At 44.2% G+C, this 24406-nt stretch overlaps 1 protein-coding gene across 2 annotated transcripts; it reads left to right on the top strand.

Moving 5' to 3' along the window:
- Window positions 1-5652: 5652 nt before the first annotated feature.
- Window positions 5653-24152, top strand: kita (KIT proto-oncogene, receptor tyrosine kinase a). Of its 2 annotated transcripts, none has more exons than XM_057038630.1 (21): window positions 5653-6022; window positions 7705-7959; window positions 9561-9845; window positions 9925-10064; window positions 10366-10558; window positions 10827-11013; window positions 11601-11716; window positions 11905-12019; window positions 13254-13438; window positions 14734-14840; window positions 14938-15064; window positions 15620-15724; window positions 16518-16628; window positions 16800-16941; window positions 17111-17205; window positions 17321-17451; window positions 17951-18073; window positions 18671-18782; window positions 18867-18966; window positions 19199-19304; window positions 21784-24152. In XM_057038630.1, exons 1-21 carry the CDS (start codon window positions 5968-5970, stop codon window positions 21967-21969), a joined length of 2976 nt encoding a protein of 991 aa, XP_056894610.1. In that variant the 5' UTR covers window positions 5653-5967; the 3' UTR covers window positions 21970-24152. The 2 variants fall into 2 exon arrangements, with proteins under 2 accessions (XP_056894610.1, XP_056894611.1); XM_057038631.1 differs by having other exon boundaries at window positions 10387-10558.
- Window positions 24153-24406: the final 254 nt, after the last annotated feature.

The following is a 24406-nucleotide window of genomic DNA, read 5'->3' on the forward strand; positions in this document are numbered from 1 at the left end:
CTTTTCATTTCTTTTGTAGACATTATAATTTTCACAAGCGGTAATGGAGAGTGTGAGTACAAAGCAGCTGCTTTCATAGCACTATCAATGATTAGCATAGCTCAGCTACAGTTCAAAAATCTGTGAAATCATCAGGATCTCTGGTTTGTGATTCTTATTTTCCAGGTGATTAGCCTGATAGGCATCTGCAAACTCTGGAATTACACAATTCGGGATTTCTCTTCGGCATTTAGTCAGATTAAGGGCCATCTGACAGGGAAGCTGAGGAGACTGCGGTGCAGCGCAGCGGTGGTGCGTTCACTGCTCTGTTTGGATAGTGACACTGCAACGAGGGTGATGTTTATAAAGTTTATGCACCTTTGTTAATTATACGTTGGATAGAATTGCAGCTGGTAGAAGCTGAAGCTGTCAAACATTTACAATTCTTAAGTAGATTCGTCAAAGGGTGGTTTTGGATTGATTCATTATTAAATTACTGCTTAATAGTATTGAGTAATTGGAGCTAAAAGACACCTGACTAAAGATGATAAACACAGTAATGAAGTGTTTTTATCAAACTCTTAATAATACATGATACCTGCTGTTTTCCCTCTTGCTCCTCTTATTTACTCGGTTTTTGGCTTATTTGTTGCCACTTTTATTTGTTTTTGTGCTCTTCCACTGTGCACCTTGAGGACAAAAAACATTTTGTTAAATTCAATTGTGAAACAGATATGGGGTCCAGATGTAAAAATAAAAAAACATGCATAAACAGATAAATTAATCCTCTATCTTGACACACAACTTGCAGAATTTTAAAGCCCGAGTCGATCTGTTTGGGATCTATGTGGCAACTGTTCATGCCCGGGCGCTCTGTCGGGGTCTGGGATGGCGTTGGCATGGCAGCCACTTTAAACCCAAAGTCCTTTGCTGGAAGAAATCCTCCTCCTGCAACGGGTGCCAACTATTTTATATCAGTGTTGGGTTTATAGTTATGGTGGGGGCTTTTCCCCCATTGAGAGGGCCAATATACTGTTTACAGCTAGTTCTGTGGAATAAGGGCATTGAACTGGCAACCCTCCAGCCAGAGCAATTCTCTACCCAATGCACATGTGTTCATATTTAAATGTTCTTCCAGCAACTCATCTGAACACAACATTTCACAGCCCCAGGACCAGCTAGACAAGGACAAAATACGTCCCCTTCACTTTTAGTATCATAAAGTTAGGAGGAAGGTGTAACCACGCAGCAGCAACAGCGGCCAAGAGGACCCAAAGGCAGCAGCCTTTGTTCCATTAATACCTGAAAAGCTCTGAGAAAACACAGGAGGGAGCAGCAGACGAAGTCAGCAGGATGTGACAGAATCTGAGTGTGTGCACAAGAAGCCGATGCAGATCCTGCTTTTGTACGAGTGAAACTGGCTGCTGCAGCCACGGCTGGAGATTAGCAAAAGCGCACGAGGCCGCTCGAAGTGCGTCAGCTGACCTTCTGTTTATCATAAGGAAGGGAAAAAGAGCACGTACGCTGATCACGGATGTTGTTTTTCTGCATGTTTCCAAAGGGATCAACTGTGAGGATGCTGAGGAAAGAAGAGGACTGTTGGAGGGCAATAGGAAAAATAGCTGCTAATTAGGTTCAAACCTTTAATTGCAGCAATGACCCAGCGTCAGAAGCCTTTGATTGCTGAAAACGTCTCAACAATGAGGAACTCAATCACACCATGACCCCGACATCATTTGACAACGGCTCCGGAGCACCGACGCGGCGAGCCTCACCCACTCCTCCGGTCAAAACTGCTCCTCACATTTTCTTCCAGTCCTCAGCAGCACATTTCTTCAGTTTCCTTCCTGCAGTGCCAACGGCTGAGGCTTTCACATTCAAGTGCTTCAAAACATCTGACAGACGATAATTTGCATCTTTCCTCGGTTGCTGGGCCCCATAAACGCTGCAGAGTCAACACATACAGACAGATACGAGCTGGAAGGCTAAAGTTTCATAATGTTTAACTCAGAGCATGCATGTTTTTCATCATATGTGAACCATAAATGTGTCTAAATGAAGAAGGGCTTCTTTCTTGGGAAGCATTTAGATGTCGGACCTGTTACTTCCTCTCCTGGGGCCCCCTGTTGTCACGTCGACGCCTTTATGGCTCGCAATAAAATCGGCCTTATATTTGATTATGACGGCCACAAATCCATGTGAAATTCATAAAACTGAGGGAAGTGAGGGTGAAGTTGACAGTTCACGCCACAGAGGGGCAATTAGGGCGGCGAGGGACGGCCGCTCGCTTCTCACACCGAACGGACGCTGAAAAACAACCGCCGTTCTGCTTCTGTGGAGCTGAGAACCACACGGTCCCAGAGGAGGAACTCACCACAAAATGAAAAGAATGATTAACTATTACGGCCTTTTAAACAAAGCGCGTGTGCGTGCGTACGTGCGCGCCACTTTGTGTCCGGGGAGGGAAAAAAAAAGCTAATCTTGTGACACGGAGCAGAGAGACTGTTACAAAGGGGGCTTGTGTCATTTTTGTAAATTTGCCTTGTAAATTAAAATGTTTGTAAAAGCCTGAACAATGATTGAAAATCGCTCTGAAATTGCGAGACAAATCACTTACAAAGGTGAAAAGTGCAAGTTCAAAGCATGTTTCTGCTACGCCCTCTTCTTCTCTTTAGCTCTCTGGACTGGCTGCACTTCAAACGGACACTCAAATTCACGCACTCCATCTTCGTTTTCATTCCTTTCCGTCGCCGCTGGCTGCCCCGATTTAAGGGAACTGTTTGATTTGTCCCTCCACGAGGTGCCTGTGCTAAACTAAACAGATTCCTAATCCTGCTGTCCACCCATGTTAGCAAAAGAACCTCTGAGCTAATCTGGCAGTTAGGGAAATAGCGCCTAGCAGCACAGCTACGTTACTCTTGAAGTTACAATTGAAGCCACCCCAATCATTTGTGTTTGAAAGAATTTAAGTTTTAATACGTTTCTTTTACAATAAACACTTTAAATTAAATTCTTAATGTCTAATTTATGTCCCTGGAGTTTGAAAGGCCCAGGAAATATTGGCATTAGTATCAGAGTAGAGTAAAACAACTCAGAAACACACCAATGTGGGTAAGAGGTCTGGATTCTTGGATCCCCGGGCGGGCTAGAAATCCATTTCATTCATGTATATCGCCGTGGGCAGCGACTAAAATAACAGATTTGTTTGTCAGAAGACCTATGGTGACCATGGGTGCAATGTGTTTTTCGCGTTGTTGTCCAATGAGTTGTTGTTTTTAAATAATTTTTATTTTAATCTTGCTGTGGGTGCATTTCTGCAGGCGTCGGAACTTTATTCTGAACAGCTTCCTTTTCATGCTCGGCTGAAGCACAAGGGGGGAAAATAGGTCAACGTCAATGACTCCGAAGTCAAGCTTAACATTTAAATTCATGCTGTAAAGGAAATATAAAGACCCTTCAGGCGGCTCCACATTGATAATTAGTATAGCTTGGCAGCTTTAGGGTGTCCAAAAATACCGACAGGTTACAATTTTTCAATCAAACCTTTAACAAGATCTTAATAAAGATGTGTTTGCTAATGAAAATCATGTGATGTAAACTCAGAGGTCTCGACTGTTTTTGTTTGCTCGTGGTTTTTCGTCCGACAACAGCGAGATCAATTAGTATTTTCCTAAATTCAAAACAGAACACTGAGTGCATCTGTTTTCCCTTTGTAGAAAATAACAACTTGTTTCTTTCAATTATGGACAAACCTCGTTAAAAAACAAGTGATGGGTTTATTTCGAACTGCACAAAGCCTCAAATTCTTTGCCGACGGATGAGACTTCGGGTCCATAGGAAGGACGTTTCATCAGTTCTCACCAGGCATTTGATGGATTTTAGTCCAATTTACTGTTTTAATCACGCCAGTCCGTTACTATTAAGTGATCAAGCCCAGATTTAGACGCACAGCTCTTGTTTTGATCGAGACAGGTATCCTGTTGGTCTCTCCCACAATCCGATCGACCAAAAACAGCCGAGGACTCCTTTTCATTTTGGTGTGTTCAGACCTGGCAAAGATCTCTGGCTGAAGGCAACCGCACGTTTCAAGCAGGAACGTGGTTTTCATGGATTCACCCGATCAATTCCAGATGGCACCGAGGAGCAAAACGATGCTGTGATGCCTCCTGAATGCACGCCTGTGAGTGATAAGCAAAAAAAAATCGATGTGTGATAATGAATGGCTGCTTTACAGGAGGTGATGCTTTGAGGGACTTCAATTAGGGATTTGGTTTCACGCCATTAGAGCCGGCCAGAGTGCTCAGCGATACACACATTATGAGAAATGATTCTGAGTGATATTAAATGACAAAAGGAATCTATCAGTAGTCAAAGAGTCGTACCTGTAGAGCATAGTTTAGCGTCCTGCTATTAGCTATATTTGCTAGCATTGTCCCTCGTTTCCCTCGTAGCTACATGAGTGCCATTTGTCTTAATAGGCCAGTTGTAACATTTACGGGTTTGAGCTAATGATGGCACCAGAGAATATGTTGACACTTGTTCAACAAGAAGACCGAGTTTTGAACCACTCACGCAGGCTGTGTGTGGATCACACCCACAGCCCAATCCATTCATGGGCTCCAGACATATGTGACGACCAGACAAAAGGCCGCTTTAAACGCTCTAAACTGCAGAGAGAGTCATTATGTAGGTGTGTGCAAGGGAGAGCCATGTGTTCAGCCTGTGGACAAGGTTGCCGGTCTTCAGGTCACCCCAACGAACAGGAAAAAGCTGCAGCACTTTCACGCAACTCTCGTTTCCTTCAACAGTTCAGGCAACCCGGGCGTCTCCAGGGCAAACCTGAAATCTGAGGCCATCAAAGTTGGTTTCAGTTGGGGCTGAGACTTTAAATATTTGACACAAGTATTTGATCTGTATCAACCAGTAATATACTGGGTGTGGCCTTTAAAGACAGTGAGGGTAACCATAGTGGACCCCTGGGGTCTTACAATCAAATGAACCTCAGGGCAATCCGATGGGGGGGGATTGACATTTTCGGAGGTCTGAAGGGGGAAGAGTTCCTGAGAGTCTGGATGAACAAACAGTGACAGAAGTTAAACTTGGTTTTCTATGGAACAAAGCACCTGGCGGGTTAATGTGTTGTGCGGCAATCTTTAGACGAGGAGATAAATAGAAGATGAAGACAGTTGAGCTGCACACACACACACACACACACACGCACACACACACACATACACACAAAACGCAGCTGCTTTGAAATATGACTGATACATTTGCATAGAAAGAAGTGGCGGCACATGTTGGTCTGGTGTTCCTGTGTAAATGTCAGCTGAGTTTTCAAGGGAGAGAAAACATAAGGCTGTTCAAAGGTGGATCCTGTATTTTATTTAAGGGGGAACTATATACTGTACATATAAAAACACTGTTACCATTAGCATTTTTGAATGTTTGCATTTTCTGCTTATTTGACTGTAAGTTGGAGAACATATAAAATAATCTTGAACGGTTGTTCTATCGTAATTCAGGAGAAGACCAATTTGTTTATCTCGATCTGTCAAACGGCCTATGCGCTTGTAAAGCAGTCACCCAAATCCCCCCTCCTCTCTATCTCTCTCTCTCTTTCTCTCTCTCTCTCCCTCCCTCCCTTTTGTGTTAGGCTACACCAGTGTTTACGCGCAGCCGGCCAGTCAGTCAGTCAGTCATTCAGTCAGTCAGTTAGTCAGTCAGACAGTCATAAACTTAGGCTCCCTGCACGGTTCCCTCAGGCGCTCTGCAGGACAACAGCATGCTTGTAGACGGACAGCGAGGACTGCTGCTGTTGCGCGCCGTTCTGAGCATCTGTGCCTTTAAACACTTCTAAGTGCGCGCATATCAGCCCGCAGTCAACTTCCCTCAACTCCGCAGCGCTCGGCGGAGAGAGTCCACTCTCTCGTCTTCACCCAACAGGCTCTGGCTCACCTTTTCAGCTAGACCCATGGAATTATAACTATGGAATACCACTGGATACTGCTGTGTGTCTCCCTGTGCTTCACTTTCCATCCAGGTAAGGCTTTGGAAGCGAGCGCGTCAACTTGTTGCTGTTTTGAGGAGTGACTTGGGGCAGATGCAATTATTCTGTATGGCACAGATAATCCACGCTGCTGCTCCGTCTTGCCTTCATCACGCTTTTCTTTGTTCCGCGAAATGGAGCTGAGGGTTCTGATAAGGTGGCCTGAAACCTGATGAGGAAAGCGGATACTTTGGCTGATGATCTGAATGCGAGCGCGTTACTTTAATAATGAATGTTTGACTCCCATGACGCGTCGCCATTAACAAATAAAAAAAGTTGTGTAAATAAAGCAGGATACCAAAAGTGGGCATGGAACTGATGCGGATACGGCGGGTTAGTCCCGACAGGTCCATAAGTAATTGTCATAACTTGCCGTTCATGTCTGATTCCTGGGAGTCGTGGCGCGTTCGTGCAGAAGTGGTTGGATTTGACGCACTTTCTGTGACCAGAGCACAAGAACGCAAAGTTGGCTTGGTCGAATTTGTGAGAGTTTTTAATGATTCCCTGTCCTGACTCGGCATCATCTCGGAGCCAAAAGTCCCCCTGAACGTTCCTTCTCCTTTCAGAGGCACCACCGGGTGGTCTCGGGTGTTTCCCTGCAGTCAAAGCTCGCACATTTGTTCAGGTGTAGAAAAGCGCTGCTGGTTCACATTTGCGCTCCGAGAGCCGATAGTTGCGCGGGGTAGGTGTCCTCTTCTCTGTTCTCTCATGGAGAGCTTTTGATGCGCCCGTGCGAGGGCGTTGGTGCGCGCGCCACGATGAGTTTACCAGGCAACAGAACCAAAAGCCGCGTTTTCCATCCCTGCGCAATCAGCATTGTCCTCGTCCGTTTTTATGCGCTAGGCTCCAGGATCCACGTGTGGGGATGTTGTTGTTTATGAAATAAATTATATTTCACCCAACCAACATATTGATACTTGTCTTTAATATCATCGTAGTCAAATGTCACAGCTGTTCGCCAAATATTTACGTATTCACGCAGAGTCTTTGCAAACACCACTGGCATTAATAACGGTCTGTAAACCTTTGTGTCACGTTGGTGTTTATTGATACGTTGCTGTTTGCTGTTCTGTGATTCAGCACATTTTTGTTCCAGGTAGATCTTTTCCCACCCTGTAAAACCGTTTTCCTTGTGGGGAAATGGGAGGGAGACCCATATTTAATTCCAGCCCAGCCTGCCGGCATGTCCCTTTCACTTTATAACTTGTTTCTTATGGCTGATTAAATTTTACAGTCTCAGTCTGTGGTTAAACAGTCTGTCAAACGGAGCCTTAGGTGTCCCAAAATAAGTTGCACAAGTCTATTTGCACTGCTCCGTCTCTTGCAAAGTTTAACTTTACTTCTTCTATCTAGGAAAGACACACCTACTGCATTCCCATCTTCCTAATTCTCCTTTTTAAAGTTTTGCAAAACACACTGCGGGCTCTAAATTATGCCAGAAATGCGACCTGTTGTTGTGGAGAGCCTGCGTGATCCTGTTGTTTATGTTTGGACAGGGATTGTACCTTTAAGCTCCTCTGAATCTCTTACTCATATGGGGTCTTCAAGGTGTTGATGCAGCTCCTTCAGCAATTCAATGACTTTGTGGCCTCTTGGGTATCTAACATGATGATCCAGGTTAAACCCTTGCTTTAGCTTTTAAACATGATTGATGTACAAGTCTTTTGTTTTTCCAGGTGACACCAAGCCTACCATTACCCCTGCCGGCGCCTACGTTGTTGTCTCGCTCAACGCCCCCTTGGAGCTGCAGTGTCAGGGCGAGAAAGCGATGCAGTGGCAGCGAGAAGAGCGTCCTAAAGTGCGGGGGGAGACAAAGGTAGATGGGAAGTCGACGCTGTACATTCCCAAGGCTCATCCCGCTCACATGGGTCGCTACATCTGCTTGGAGGAGACCAGCCAGGAGAGAGCCTCCATTTACATCTACGTGAAAGGTAAAGGCCATTAAAGCGCCGCTGCTGAAGCCCGTTAGCATGTGTGTGTTGGGGAGAAAAGAAGTGAAACCTAGAGCATAATGGAGATGCTGTTTTCCACTACACGTACTAGATCAGTGTGTGTGGGCGCGTTTGCAGGAAAAAGGGTGTTTGTTACTTGGCCCAGGACAGGTACAGTAGATAGTGCAGCTACTGTGTGCATTATTCAGTTGTACTCTATTCCCTGCTCTGTGTGACTCCACATCCCCTTGGCCCAACGCCATGACTTCAGGCTCATATCATGAGCTGATCACAATCCAACCCTCCACTTCTGAGGCAACAAGCACCCCTCTGTATTTCACACGTAAAAGAATTCAGACAGAGCATCATTTGAAACTGTTTACGGCCTCTGTTTAACGTGAGCGCACAGTTAACACAAGGTTCTCGGTCTCTATGGAAGGAAGTGGTGGCTGAACATCTATGTATAGCATCTAATGCATACAACAGCGTGATTTTTTTTTAAGTTGTTTTACAGCAGCAAAGTTTTCAAAATTCAATGGACAATATTTTGATTATGGACACTTGGTGGATACGAGGAGGAGGATCTGGTGACTCCCCGCCACATTCTCAGAGATAACAGCCACTTCTGAGCTCAGCATTGGACAAGATGAGTTCAGTGTCATTATAGAAATCCTTTCTGAGTATTGTTACTACAAACCCAGAATGTGCACACATGGAGCAGGTATCTGCAATTATGCCTGCAAACTTGGCATTTGATATATTACTGTGCAACTGAGATGAACGTCCGCATTTTTGCCGTATCGTTGTGTCTTATCACAAATCATCACGGCCATAAAAATCACCCAGTGGCTCATTAATACATCAAAAACAGCAGGATTTGTTTTACATTTTGCATCCAGTGTCCATAACACATAGTTCATAACATTGGATTTGCAAAGCTGTTGTATCATGCGTTTGACATCGTTGGTGACAAATGTACTGAGAAAAAAAAAACCATGGTAATAAATGGTAATAAAGTTTCCAACTAGTTGAGGAAAAGATGTCGCACAACAAACCAAAATAGAAACAATGTAAATAAATCATGATTCAGACGGAGCCTAACACTTAAAGCTGCCCTCTAGATGTCTTCTTGTAAGTCAACACGAGTTATATTTGCATTCAGTGTCGCCATAACACATTGGGTCCCTGAGGTAGAAGACCTGTTTGATGCAATCTTAGGAGCTTCTGAAGAGCTGTTTGTGTTTGTTTTCCAACTATCTTGTTTGGACTTGGGTTTTGCATTTCTCGATAAGAATCAGCATAAAGACTTATGCTGACTTGTCAATTGAATCTTGTTCACCTGTGGGGATGACGCATCTCTCTGCTGTCTGTGAAACAAGTAAACACTTCTCAGAAATCAGGTCTCCACTGAGAAGGTTCAGAATGGCACAAATGCTTTCCCGGTCCATTAAAGTTTAGCCGTGAGCAGATGTGTATGTAAAACTCTATATGAAATGTCTTACATATTCTCTTTGGACCGTGTGCACTGTTCCTCAGCTCCTCTACTGCTTTTCTTAACCAAGGTTCTGAACAAAGTTCCACTGCATTTTTTTTTCTGGCAGATCCTGATAATCCTTTCAGAAAATCAATGGTGTCCAACATTCTCAGTCGCGAGGGAGACAGCGCTTCCATTCCCTGCCTGGCAACAGATCCGAGTCTGGAAAACTTGCAGCTCAAAACATGCTCCAGTAAAGCTCTGGCCTCTGGTCTCCACTTTTCTCCCAGCCTGGAGCAAGGCATCATCATCCACAACACACAAAAGTCCTATGAGGGCTGCTACGTCTGCACGGGAAGGCTGAAGGAAACAAACGTCAGATCACACGACTACCACCTGACAGTGAGGCCAGGTAAACGCATCGATGCCTTTAGTGTTTTTCCTCTTTGCAGGTCAGACAGTTGATCGGGCTCCTTTACTTTTCCTTTCAGTTCCTGTCGCTCCCCCTGTCATCATGATGCAGGCTCCCAAAAGAGTGATTCTGATCCGCGACGAGAGCCTGTACCTCACCTGCAACACCACCAACGTCAATGGAAATATTAAACTAAAGTGGGTGGCGCCGCTTGGCTCGGTGAGACCCTTCTGCCTTTTCCTTAGTGTGTGCTGCCCTGTCGTTGAGATTGTTGAAGTGGAAAATACTGCTAAATCTGAGCTAGAATACTTGCTTATTGTTATGAAGAGGGTCAACATTACACTGTCAGGATTTGGGCTGTGTGTGTGTGTGTGTGTGTGTGTGTGAGAGAGAGAGAGAGAGAGTGTGCGTGTGTGTGTGTGTGTTATGAACACAGGCAGTTTTGTGTCTGTATTTTTGTGCCTGGCAAGGATAGACATGCAGACGGGGTTAATCTCGAGAGATCTTTGGGCGTTGACAGGGTGCCGTCTGGTATCCACAGCAACCAGCAAAGGTTGACGGCTCTTCTCGTATCCTGACGGAGAACTTCACCCAAGCACGCAGCGCCACGTTGCACATCGCAGCGGTCCGGATTCAAGACACTGGGCGGTACCAGTGTGAAGCCGAGAACGAGAAAGGAGTCAGCACGCAGTCGGTGTGGCTCGATGTTTTCGGTGAGTTCTCTAAGAGGTCACCTGCTCATTGATACGCCCCACACGTGATAAAAATAACAACCTGCACCAGTCTTGTTGCTTCCTCGGATTTGGAGCTGCCATTTTACACTCCATCTTGTGTCAGAGAATTATTAACTTTGATTTCATGTTTGTCTCATTCTGAGAGTTCATACCAACAGAGACTGCTGCTTTTAGCCATCTTGAATCGATTGGACTCCTATTTTTGTAAATCCTGGATAAAAAAAGTAATTTCCTTTGTTCCTCTTAGAAAAAGGCTTCATGTACTCGAATCCCGTTAACAACGGAACCATCCAAGTGCGTGCCGGCGAGAGCTTACTCCTCAGTGTCAGCATAGAGGCTTATCCAATGCCACGCAGTGCCTCTTGGAGCTTCATGGGCCGCGGGCTGCACAACACCTCCGACCATGTCATCACCACGCGCAGCCACGAGTACACGTAAGACCATTCGCGCCGCTCTTTTGCCTTGTGGGTGAAAATGTTCATTAGCGTCTCGCGGCGGAATCTGGCACCTTTGTTTTGCAGCTGCGATTCCGCCAAAGTGTGGATGCGGGAGCTGCTCTCATAACAGCTTGTAATTCTTAAACTGCCCGAGGGCCTCTTGTGAAACAGGAACAGTGAAAAAACTTGAACATCTTCCACTAAAAAAACATCTTAAAATATCTGTTGAGCTACAGCTGTCCTGCAGATAAAGATATTTGATAATATCATCTGCAGGTTAATATTAGCTCACACGTCACGCTGTTTGTTTGTAGGAACAGGACCTGACCTTTAAGACCTAGCTCGCTTATGCAAATCAAGCAAACAGCACGTTGTCCCTTCAAAATCGAAAAGAACTGTGATAGACTGATAGATAGTGGAAACCACTTGGAATGTTCTAAACACTGTAAACAGATGGGAACAATCGGCAACAGACTTGTGCTAGCATAAAATGCGAATGCTTGAGTTTTATAGGAATCCATTTAGTTTGTGCCCAAAGGGAAACCCTGATCGATGACAAATGCTCTCCTTTTCTGCATGTTTAGCTACAGCAGTGAGCTGAAGCTGGTGCGCCTAAAAATGTCAGAAGGCGGAGTTTATACCTTTCAAGCCTCCAACGGCGACGCTTCAGTGAACCACACGTTCACCATCTTTGTCATCAGTAAGTACCATGGATTTTTTTTAAAGGTGTTTTGTTGCCTTGAGCCATCTGATTAGGATTCGACGAGAAACTAAAGGTCTCCTTGACCTTTCGGAAGAAATTAGCTGCGGCACTGCTGATCTCCCCCTCCTATCATTCATACAGCATTGGCCTTCAACAACAAATAAAAGCATTATATTCGTCTTTAGGTAAACCCGAGATTGTGTCTCACGAGGGCCCAGTGGACGGACAGGTACGCTGTGTGGCGGAGGGGTTCCCGGCCCCGCAGATCACCTGGTACTACTGTGAACAGCCCTACGCCAGGTCAGTCCTCGCACACAAATCAGAGGCGTTGATTAGGTTTGATCTTTGACAGATTTGGTCATCCACATAACACAGAATCTAGTTACTGCGTTTGAACCCCTTACAAGTCCAGGACATAAAACTACACCGTGACATTTTGTGGAGACTCGGCATCAAGATCTGCTAAGAAAAAGAGAAGTGATGAATTCATCTGCACTGAATGTGCTCAAGGCTTCATTGTTTTGGTCATAAAAAAAAGAAAAGCTTCTCAAAAAGTGGCGCGAGTTGTTATCGGGTTTACACTCACAAAGAATGTGATAAATCCAAAGCAGCTGTGCAGTGCTTTGGCTTTTATAATCTTTGCATTGGTTGTTTGCTTGGGAACTATATCAGGCTTTTTGCAAACGGAGTGACGTGTTTACATCTGGTTATTCCACTGTTGATACAGTTAACAAGAAAGAGTACAAGTTTAGACCATTTAATCATCAACAAATAGCTTTCTCAGGGTTTTTACAGTATAAAGTCACATGACGTGCATTCGGCGGGTCCTAAAGGTCACACCTAAGACACTTTGGATCCAATCAGGACTGATGATGATGTGGAATGAGGGATTGTGGGATTTGAAGGGGCTGACTTGTGATTGGCTCACGACGATAGGATGGCCCCCCATGTGACAGGGGATTGGTAGAAATTGACTTGTGATTAGCAGAAGCCTGGAATTACTTCCTGGATACACACGGAGGTGGTTCATCTCGTGTCAAACGTAAAGTGTGTCAAAGGAGGAGCACCTGGTTACTGTAGCAACGCCAATCGCAAGCAGCACAGCCAATGAATCATAAGTGATTATCCAAACGTAAGTTATGATTAAATCCACTTACTGCTTATTGCACGAAAGCACGCAAACGTACAGTATCTTCATATGCAGACAGTCACCTGACAGGAGTGGGCCTGCCAGACAGCAAAAAGACTCTTGTTATTCAGCCTCGCAGTAAAATATGGGGTCTGTTAAAGGTTAAATTCTTTATTTCATGAGGGCACTAGACTGAAAAATAAGAGCTTGACCCTGCAGTGAAAGGAATGAAAGTATGGTATTCAACCCCACTAGAGTGCTTCCAAAACATTGCCAGTGGAGGAATGCCCGGTCTCCAGGAGAGTTACGGAAAAGATTCACAACTGTCCCGATGAGGGACAATCGGTGAATAGCTCGGTGATCCTGTCAGTCTTTTGTCAACAGTGTGTAATCTTTGGCCCTTAGGTGTTCCCAGCAGGTCAATGCCACCCAGGAGGAGCAGAACGTCATCACCGTCACTCTGTTCAGCCCCTTGTTTGGGAAGACCGAGGTGGAGAGCAGGGTCAACATCAGCAGAGGAAGGTTCAGCACTCTGGAATGTGTGGCCACGGTCGAGGGCGAGCAGGCGTTCACGCTCTTCTCTATCAGCGGTAAGCCGATACCCCGATGCAAGCGCTGCTGTCCTGACACGAGCTGACAACAGCTAAAACAGCTAAAACACAGCTCAAAGGGGAAGAGCCAGATCTGGGCATTTGGAGGGAGGCGCCTGTCCGTCAAACGGTTTGTTGCTGAAGAGTCTTAATCCTCCAAATGTCCCCCACTTCAGACTAGAACTAACAGCAACCCATTAAGGAACGTTCAGTCAGAACCCACCTTTCTCCATTAACCAATCTCAGTCAGAACTTGATTAACCCTTGATTAACACCAAATCTCTGCATTCCGGAGTGAAAACAGCTCTGTATCCTCGGTGAACTCTCCATGCGATTTAATTCTCAACTCCAAATATTTACTACAAGCAAGATTTTGGGATAGGATTCAACCAAGTGTGGTCTTACCACTAATTCTGTTATACTCTAAGCTGTTAGGTAAACATTAGGGGGGGGAGAGGTGCCTCAAACATGATTGGCCATGATAAGAATGTTGTCACTGAACGATGGCGAGATAGCTTTAGTCCATTGTTTACGCTATCACTCCAAATCCGCCCTGTTTTAACGGCCTGCCCATCTGCCACGCCAGGCCCCCAAAGGAGTGATGGAACTGAAAGCAAAGTTGTCCTGACATGGATGGGGAGGGGAGAGCACAGCATGTAGGTGGGCAAGAATTATCTTTGTGGCCTGGCTGAAGGGGCCTTCGGGAGCGTCTGGACGGGATTTTTCTGCCTCAGTGAATAACAGCAGACCAGGCGGAGGCGCTGGAAGCGTGGAGCCCAGTAGGAGTCCTGGCGGCGTGGGGCATTCTGGGGATGTGGGAGGCTCTGAGGTGTCAGTGAGCTGCAGCAGAGAATACGCAGAGCTTTAGAGAACACTGACGGGTTTACAGGGGATTAGTTCCTGCAGACTCTGCATTCTCAGATTTGAAGTGGAGAGAAAGCTTCTTATCTCTAAACAGCTTATTACACCCCTGTGTACAGAGGAGCAAAACAATAAGGCATCATAAACAGAGGGGCAGAACTGTGATCACGCCGAATTACTCTCGACTGCAAATGCAAGAGTGACGCAGGAATTTAAAAAACAACAACATCCAATTCAGATTTGAGTTTAAGCACAAAGACAACATTTTCACATAAAGTCAAAAGCTTGATGGCACATAGCGATGAATAACGCGGTTTGACTAAAGTGGGCTTCATTGTGACGTATCTGCCGTTAATGCTGCGCCAATATGTCACTTAATGTGAGCCATTGATCATCACGACCCTTCTAACACGATCATACCACTGTTCTTTCAGAGAGAACCATTTCCCATGATCTGTTCTCCCCTCTGCTAATTGGCTCTGTATCAGCGGCTTGCATCCTGTGCCTCATCCTTATCGTGCTGTTCTACAAGTACATGCAGGTAAGACGGTACATTACCGGCACGTCACATCCTCTGTTCTCCAGAGTAAAACAAAATTCATTTTATTTCCTTATATTTGGACTTGATTTCATGACAGAAACCCAAATACCAGATCCAGTGGAAAGTCATCGAGGGCATCCATGGAAATAATTACGTGTACATCGACCCCACCCAGCTGCCGTACGACCATCAGTGGGAGTTTCCTCGAAAAAACTTGCGTTTCGGTGGGTGTTCTGCACTCTTGTCAAAGCCCGTGTGTTGCACACAAGCCTCTATGATTCTATTAAGAGGCAATAACATTATATTAGTAACGCACAGAAATGCCCACTCTGGGTTTGATGTCATAGGTGTAAATCAGGATTGGAACAGTGATGTGAAGGAAAATTGGAGCATCTGTCTGTAATAAAAAACAGTGCAGTTGGGATGACATCACCACAGCTGCCCTCGGGCTCCTCCATGCCGATTGACAGGCGCTCTGTTTTCTGTACAGCTGGATTCCGTATTAAGGTTTTAGTCATGTTTTTGGTTATTGGAACCAACCAGTTTCACAGCTCATCAATAATTGAAACCCAATACCCTATTGCAAACATAATGCGCTTGACACATTCTGGGTGTTGTTTCTAACAAACCACCTTAAACAGGATCCTGCGTGTCCTGGTGCCTGTGTACCCAACCCTCAGGGTATGACTGTTGTTGTCCTAGGAACGTTGGCATAGGGCCACTTTGTGGGAGGGGAAACTGGACGGAGAATTACAGTTTTGTGTCTGTCATATCTTCAGGGAAGACGCTGGGATCTGGCGCGTTTGGAAAAGTTGTGGAAGCCACCGCGTATGGACTCGCCAACGAAGATTCAATGATGACGGTGGCTGTGAAAATGCTAAAATGTAAGCGGTGTCCCTTTACGTATAACCTATGATGGAGCTGCATTGTAGCCTCAGTACAAGGATTTAAAAAATCTACCTTATCTATATATATTTCAAGATTCACGATGTACTTTATTCATCCCCGTAGGGAAATTGAATTGTAGTAGCAGCCTAAAGTGGTTTAATATAACTGTAAGTATAGAAATAGAAAAGTATAGAACAAAGTATAGAAATAGAATAAATAAATACAGATAAGATTAAAACGTTATAAGCATATATACAGCATATATTATAAGCATATATATATATATTATATACATAATATATATATACATATTATAAGCATTATAAGCATATATACATAAATATAGAATAAAATAGAAATAAAATTACAACATAAACATTACACAGTTATTGTTATTGGCTGGGTTAGGATGAGTTATATAGTCTGATGGCGGATGGCAGGAATGACTTCCTGTAGCGTTCCTTAGAGCAGCGAGGCTGCAGGAGTCTGTTGCTGAAGCTGCTTCTCAGTTTGTCCACTGTGTTATGGAGGGGGTGGGAGGGACTGTCCATGATTGTCCGCAGTTTCAACACCATCCTGTCCCTCACCACCTCGTCCAAGTTTGCAAGTTTACAGCCAACAACAGACCCTGCCTTTTTAATGAGTTTGTTAAGTCTGTTGGCATCCTTATATATACCTATATTTACCTTTTCCAATCACTTGATACTTTAAATAGTTCAGAGTAGTCCAGATCATTTGGAAATGAAATGTAGGTGACTGTAACCCCTCGTTTCCTTCTGCCCCTCACAGCAAGCGCTCATTCCACAGAGAAAGAGGCACTGATGTCCGAGCTGAAAGTCCTCATTTACCTGGGAAACCACATAAATATCGTCAACCTGCTGGGAGCCTGCACTGTTGGAGGTGTGTGAGTCTGTGCAATGGTCTTTTGCGTTGTTCAAAGGATCAAAATGTAATACAAAATGCTCTCTCAAAGTGCTATTTGGGTCAGTAAAGGGTCATTCCGTTTTTCTTTATTGTTTCAGTTGTAACTAAAATCAGCCAGTGAAATTGTTTGCCGTCTCTCATCTTCAGGACCAACGCTGGTGATCACGGAGTACTGCTGCTTCGGAGACCTCCTGAACTTTCTGCGGCGAAAACGAGAATCTTTCATCTGCTTTAAGCTGGAGGAAGACTGCCACTATCGCAACATCATGCTGCAAAGAGAGATGGCCGGGTCAGCCTCATTCGTGTGTACATAAAGAACAGTTTATTGTGTGCGGAAGAGAAAAAGTCAGTGATAGTATTTACTATCCAGAATGTGCGTAGGACGAGAGTGTTTGGACAGCAGTGTGGCTGTATGGCTGTGCTCGTCTGAAACGAGACTGCTCCTTTCCTCTCCACAGTGACAGCTTGAACGGCTACATGACCATGAGGCCTTCTGCTGCTGGCAAGCCGTCTTCCAGCTCTTCCTCTGAGAAGCGACGATCTCTCCGCGAAGGCAAGCAAACCAGCCATAAGCATAATCCCCTAGTATTGAAACACAGTCGAAGCCAGGTCAAGTATTTCACATTTCCTGACACAAAGAAAAATCTATTTCCTGTTTTTACCCTCAGGCAGCCCGTATGTTGAGGAGGATTCTGAAAGCGAGATGTTTGACGAGGACAGTCTGTCCCTGGACACCGAAGACCTTCTCAGCTTCTCATACCAAGTGGCCAAAGGCATGGAGTTTTTAACATCCAAAAATGTGAGGAGAAAATCACTCTCATAAATCTCTTTTAATGTCTACAAATGAAAAATGCAGTGCATAAATCGTGCTTCCACAGATACGAACCTGATCCAAAACACATGTTGGTGCCTGCTAAATATGTCATAGACGTTGAGGTCCTGTAAAGCAGCATTAGCTTGAGTATCTGTATGGGTCGCTTCCTCATATAGATTCCGGGCAATGCAGTGCCAATTTTCATTACAAAAATATTAGTGACAGGTTGATATATATTATGCTGAAACCTGAGAATCTGAAGCCAGAAACAAAAGATAAATTGTATGTGACACCTAGCAATTAATGGCAGTTGATTGCTATTGATATAAGGACAAGCCAGGGCCAGGGTGGAGAGCGAGGCATATAAAACAGCATCATCTGCAAAGACGTTCATATTAATGCATTTTTCAAGAAGAGGTGTGTTTCGTATGTATTTACTTCATGACTACAGGTAAATAAGCCAGGGATTGTGTTTGATTTTCAGTGCATCCACAGAGATCTGGCCGCCAGAAACATCCTACTAACTCAAGGCAGAGTTGCAAAGATCTGTGACTTTGGTCTGGCCCGGGACATCAACACAGACTCAAACTACGTGGTCAAAGGCAATGTATGTTAAAAAAAACAAACCGAAAAATGTATGTGGCAACAGATTTTAACTTGGGACACACGCTGAGGAACTCTTGGGCCTCATAACCAGTATTTACTGCACTGATACCGATAGGTTCACTGACGATGTTGTGTTTACACTTTTGTGTGGGGAATAATGAGATCCTAATGAGAAACAATGTGACCTGCAGCTGAGAAAAGCTGGATCTAATTTACATAAATTGTTGACACGCAGTTATGAAGACCAGTCTACACATTGTATGTATTTACAGTATATTTCACACCAAACTGCAACTGATGCAGTTGCCTTTGGCTCTTATTTCCCTTTATGTAATCAGAAAGTCATTTATAACCTGAGAGCAGGCTTTATTTCACTCCTGTCAGACTCTGCAAATGCAGGGCTGTTCTTTCTTTACACAGCCTCTGCTGTATGTAGAAAGGTAAAATAATAGAAAGGGGGAAAAATGTAGTCAATCTTATCCGTCAAAATTGTTCCTGTCTAAATTCCAGCCCCTTTGCAATATTTTGCACATTTTTTGGTTTTCTACATGTTTGAGCTCCTGTCTATCAACTCACTGCTCTGTCTTGGTCCATGCAGGCCCGTCTACCGGTCAAATGGATGTCCCCTGAAAGTATCTTTGAGTGCGTGTACACATTTGAGAGCGATGTTTGGTCCTATGGCATTTTGCTGTGGGAAATCTTCTCGCTAGGTATGTAGCATGTTCTGTGATTGCGAGTATCCAGACTGTCTCCAGCATTTCAGATCTGTGACTGTGTCCCTCCGCTGAACACAGGAAATAGTCCCTATCCAGGCATGCCTGTGGACGCCAAATTCTACAAACTGATTAAAGAAGGATACAGAATGGATGCTCCAGAATTCGCACCCAGTGAAATGTGAGTTCCATGTGAAATCTAGTATGCTGTGGGTAAGAATTGCTGAGGTGAAACATGAGTGTGTGTAAAAGGATCAGAGGAGGGACGGTGTTACTGGATAGGTGGCGTCTCAACCACAACATCCTGTTGCGTTTGTTTTGTGTTACACATGCCTGAAACTTAATGTTAAAGGTGGAATCATCAAGAGTCTATTGCTGAAAGGTGGTTTTTGTCTTCTTGCCCTGTTGTGCAGGTATCAGATTATGAGGTCCTGCTGGGACGCTGACCCCTTAAATCGACCCCCCTTCAGGAAGGTTGTGGAAAGAATCGAACAACAGCTGTCGGACACAACCAAACACGTAGGCTGCACGTTCATGATGGTTGTTTTCACTGTGCTTAGCTTTATATTCACTTTTATGACCAACCGGATGAATTGCACAATTTCCATTTGAAAACAGTGGGATTATAAATAGCCACTTCTTTTGGGGAAACTGTCACCCCAGCACGTTTGATCATGGAGTGTAATTTATGCAAAGCTCTGGGCTTTCAGGGTATGAACAGATGTGTGTAAAATTAGCTCTGTCTTGTGGCTTTCCATCAAACCCCAACAGTGTCTTCATAAACCTCAAGCTTAATTTTAAACTGTTTAATGGCTGTTTTGGCTTCTTTAAAAACAAACTAGAGGTTAATTCAGTTTAGCTTCACAGTTGCTATTGTTATTCCCAGTCTCATTACGTTGACCCAAACAAATCAGTTTGCAAATATCAATGTAGATTACAACCCATTAATAAAGAATGTTGTATATTTGTATAGGCCCACTGTGTTCAAATGAATGCTGTGTTCTTTTGTGTGTTTATCTGGAGGGGGAAACTTGTGCATGTGGTTTGAAGCCCACTCTACAAGCAAATTGTGTGATCTTAGTATTTCAGATAAACTCAGACGAAAGCAAGCTGGATATTTTGGACTCTATGGTGTGTTCGTGAACGTCTGTTTCAGCAGATATATTTAACTGGTCTCTTGACAGAAACTTCCGGAGGGCCTACCCCTCAGTCCTGTGGCGTAGCCTCAACAGCTCGCTTGAGAACACCTGTTTTGACACATTTCTAGTAGTTTTCAGGCCGAGCAAATGAAGAATTTGTGTCACCCTATTTGTACTGTTTTTACAACACGTTTTATAACGGGTTCTGATAACTCTGCACAACGTTTGTTTGCAGGTTACATCTTTTAATCCAGTCCCAACGACTCAGTTGTGTGTGGTAACATCCTTTATGTGGGATCCAAACAGTCAGTAGGCTAGAATAGAATAGAATAATCTTTATTTGTCTTTGACTGTCTAACGTACGCCTCATAAAATTGTTTAAGATGATCAAAACAAAAAAAACATGAGGAAAGAAGGTGTATAATGGATTTAACAGCTATCCCCTTAAAATGTAGACACCAAAATGTCAGCATGTAATGAACAAAGTGAAGATATTGTGCTAAGAGGAGGCTTGCGGAGGTAGATAGAGTTGGTTGTTCAGAGGGAGTTGGGGCGGGGGTGCTGTAGGAGTTTGCCTGTGATGGAGTGTGTCTGTCCGTGGGTGTTGGCAGTCCTGATGGCCTGTTGGTCAGTTTGGTGGTGCCCGATCAGGTTAAACCACACAGTCTCTCATCGACTGGGACTCCGCAGGGCTGCGTACTGTCTCCTCTCTTGCTCTCAATTATGATGAATCTGTGGAGGCTAATCTCCAGTGGATTGACATAGCACATAATTTGGGGATTAAATTACTTATATTTGAATATTTAACAAAAGGCAACAAACAGAAAAAGTTTTCCTTTAGTTTTGGAGGGACTAACTTGTAATTAGATGCCTTAATGGCTCTGTACCCTGGGCTGTGAGAGGAGAGCTTCGGTGAGAGCGCAGTGCCATTAAACTGTGTACAAAACAGTTATCAGCTCAATGGCCATCAACTCTTAGTTAGATACAGCATTTATGGTGTGGAAAATCCATTTTCCCATGAAACGAGTAAATAGGAGATGGATAAAGCACGGCAGTTTAAAGTAAGCAGCAATTTTACAGCAGCAGTCAAATTACAGTGCAGGTTGTTGTTTCCTAACAGCCGAGCCTAAATGGAGGGCTGCGGCTGTAATCCGGCAAACAGCCAAGCGGTAAAACATGGTCAATACAGTTCTCGCTTTGTTGTTTCATATGAATTTGCTTACAAATTAGTTTCTCTCCTCTGCTCCCTCTACAGTCTGCAACCTGCAGGAAGCAGGAAAGGCGCTCTGCCAAATTTGATTTTCTATTGCGGTTACGTAAATGTAGGATAATGGCCCCGCTGGATTGTTGTCGGGCTCCCGCGTTGATATCACGTGTGATGTTAAACGTCCCATGTGAGGTTTCTGTCCCGCCGCAGAGTTTGAAACGTTTTTCATAGACCGAAGCCTTAAGATGCAATATTTAATGGGCCAATAACAAGCACTAAAATTTAAAAATAATCCTATTTAGTAATTTTCCTGCTTTTGTTTTTTTTAATTGTTGCTGTCTGCTATTATTAAATACTCTTAACTTGTTATTAGTTTTGACAAAGACATCTATCATAGCTTGGATAAATAGCAAGCAATTACCAGCATATCCACAAGTATACCTTAATCTAACATAAAAGCATTCTTGTCTTAATTTCCAATTTTAGTCTACCATGGGGCAATAAAATAAATTAGAAAAAAAAATCGCTGATGTGCATATTCCTAGGAATGTTTTAGTGTCTCATTATTGTTGGGAACTCTGATACCCAGCTGGAAGTGAGACACCAAACCCTCATGTCCGTCTCATGATCTCTCATCCTCCTTTGTCTCCAGATCTATCTAAACTTCAGCTCCAGAGTTCCTGTGATGCCCAGAGGCAGGGAGGAGTCCAGCACTCACAGCATGGCGTCCCAGCCTTTCAACTCAGCCGGGAACAACAGCCCGCCGTCTCGGCCCTTACTGCTCCACCACGAAGTCTTCCTGGAGGGGACGGAGCCCTTCAGAGTTCAAAGGGTGTGAGGGCCCGACCCGACCATGTGTGTCTGCCTCAAAAAGTGCCTGTGACCTTCCACTGCCCCCACCCCCCCTTCCCCCACCGCCACCACCACCCTGGTATCAGCAGCACCACGCACTGCCAACAACCTGTACACAAAAGAACAACACAGAAGGCTTTTCAGAGTAATTGTCATTCTTGTTGCCTACTAACCACAGGGAGGACAGTTGGACTAATGTCCTCCTTCTTAGAAAAGAACTGTTTGGGCACCCAGGAGGGTGGGACATACTCAACTGATGAGAACATTATTACATTGCTACCTTTTTTTTCTTTTTTTTTTGTTTGATTTCTCCGTTTCATTGTCCCACACATTTTATCAACGTGTTTTTGCTTTGGTTGGGGTTTTTTTTGCACTCCACATACATTATATATGACTGTTTCTTTCTAACCCTTGCGGTGTTATTATTATTTTTTGTTTTGTGTGTAGCGTTTTTAGTTTGACCGTTGGAGGCAAAAAAAAAAAAAAAAAAAAATGCACTCGAGGCCCTTAAACGTCTCATCATCCTCCACACCTTGCAATGCAGCTTCAGTTCGTTTCTTTTTTGCGGCTCATTAATTGTCAGTATTATTCCAAACTGATCGGATCTACGCTAATAAAGGAAACACGTTTTAGGGGCCAATTTTTTGAAATATTGAGACACTGGTTTATAAGCTAGGAGGCGATGGTCTGTAGCGCTCCGGGTTAGTCAGGAGATGTTGAATGTGGTTACCTTGCATGCATTCACTGCTCGGCTCACGAGTAATTCACATTGTTGTCTACATGATGAGAACAAGGTACGCTAGATTTTCCACGTATATGCTTGTTGACTGTATATCTGTACATAGCAGTAATGACAATATGTCATTGCTAAGCGACTGGTGGGAGGTGATTGGACAAAAGTGACTCGCTGAGAGGATCAGGGTTATCATTGTTGCATACACGTGTGAAGCAGCTGTATAGTTTCACCTGATCCAAACCGGACTGATGAGAGTACTCTTGTAAAGGTGTAAATAACTGTCCAGGTGTGTGGTTTTTGTTTACAGGTGTAAGGTACGGCCATTTCTCCGGCGTATTTTCTGCTTTTTTTTCCCCCTCTCACAAGGGATCCACAGACTCTGTCTTGATTGAAACCTCCAGGAGTTTCCTCTAGGATTAGCTCCTGGTTCTGTACAGTATACACTGTTGATGCGATTGGGGTCATCTGAAAGGCCTTAGCGGGGCCTACGGTATTCCCAACAGTGACGAGCCGGAGTCAAGGGCAGCGTGTACAGATTCCAGTCCTCTCATCGCTCTCGGACAGTCGCGTTCCTGTTGGTGTCTCTCTTGTTTGTGTCCAGCTCTTTCCTTCATTAGAGGTGTGACTTTCAGCACATCTCCTCCGTTAATCTTTTATCAGTCCAGACCGTTATAGAACCCCTCTCCCCACTGCTGGATGTTCTCGTGAAAAGCACCAGGAAAGTGTCCTGTTTGTGTGTGTGTGTGTGTGTGTGTGTGTGTGTGTGTGTGTGAATATACGTGCGTGTGCATGTTGTGTGGATGTGTGTGTGATCGCAGATAAAAAGCTTTACGGTCAAGATGTGCCACTACTAAAGATTCCTGGAGTCCTTTAGGCTACTATAAACTCACTGCTCTGTCTTTTTTTTTTCTTTTGTAAATATAAACTATGCGTATATTGTAAAGGAACGTTGATGCTTCTCAGAAATGAATCCTTCATTGAAGTTGTGGTACATGCAAACATTTTATCATGCTGTATTTTCGTACATGTGCACAGATTTCTAGATTCAACGGAAAAGCTGCTTGTGTCTCTGTCGCCGTGGTGACTCCAATGGAGAGAGTTTGACCTAATGCTTCAGTTTTGGCTCATCATTCTGACCAGCGATGCCAGTTCAGCTTCTAAATGCCTCAGCAAGACAGGCTAAATTGATTCTAATGGTCCTATCAGATCATGCTAACATAAACTCAATTATATTACTGGATTTTACAACCAGGAAGGAGATATTTCACAATAATAGAGATTTTTTCCATTTCATTGCTCCCTTGCCATCCATCCCATTTCCCTGCATTTTACTGCATATTTATTAAACCCGAGGCTGTAGTGTTATTGTATAATTTGTTGTGTTGCTAATATACGTGTCAATGTAAATAAAATTGTGTATATTGAATTCCCAACTAAGCTTTCTTCTGGTCTGTTTTCTTTCCGAAAGACACTGGGACGTTTTATGGAAAGGACATAGTCACAACTGGAGTGAGTCGGGTTACGTCAGCCTTCCTATTTGTTTTGGGTTTTTTCCCTCTCCACTTTTAATCATCTGGCTCTTCTCCAGAGGAGGACATCTGGTTGTGAGCCACGGAGGAGGACAGCAACACAAAACGGCTGCACAAGCCTGCGTGGGCTGGATCCATTGTTTTATGATTGAACTGAT

Source organism: Takifugu flavidus, chromosome 7 (genome assembly GCF_003711565.1).
Source record: "Takifugu flavidus isolate HTHZ2018 chromosome 7, ASM371156v2, whole genome shotgun sequence".
Classification (NCBI taxonomy): Eukaryota; Metazoa; Chordata; class Actinopteri; order Tetraodontiformes; family Tetraodontidae; genus Takifugu; species Takifugu flavidus.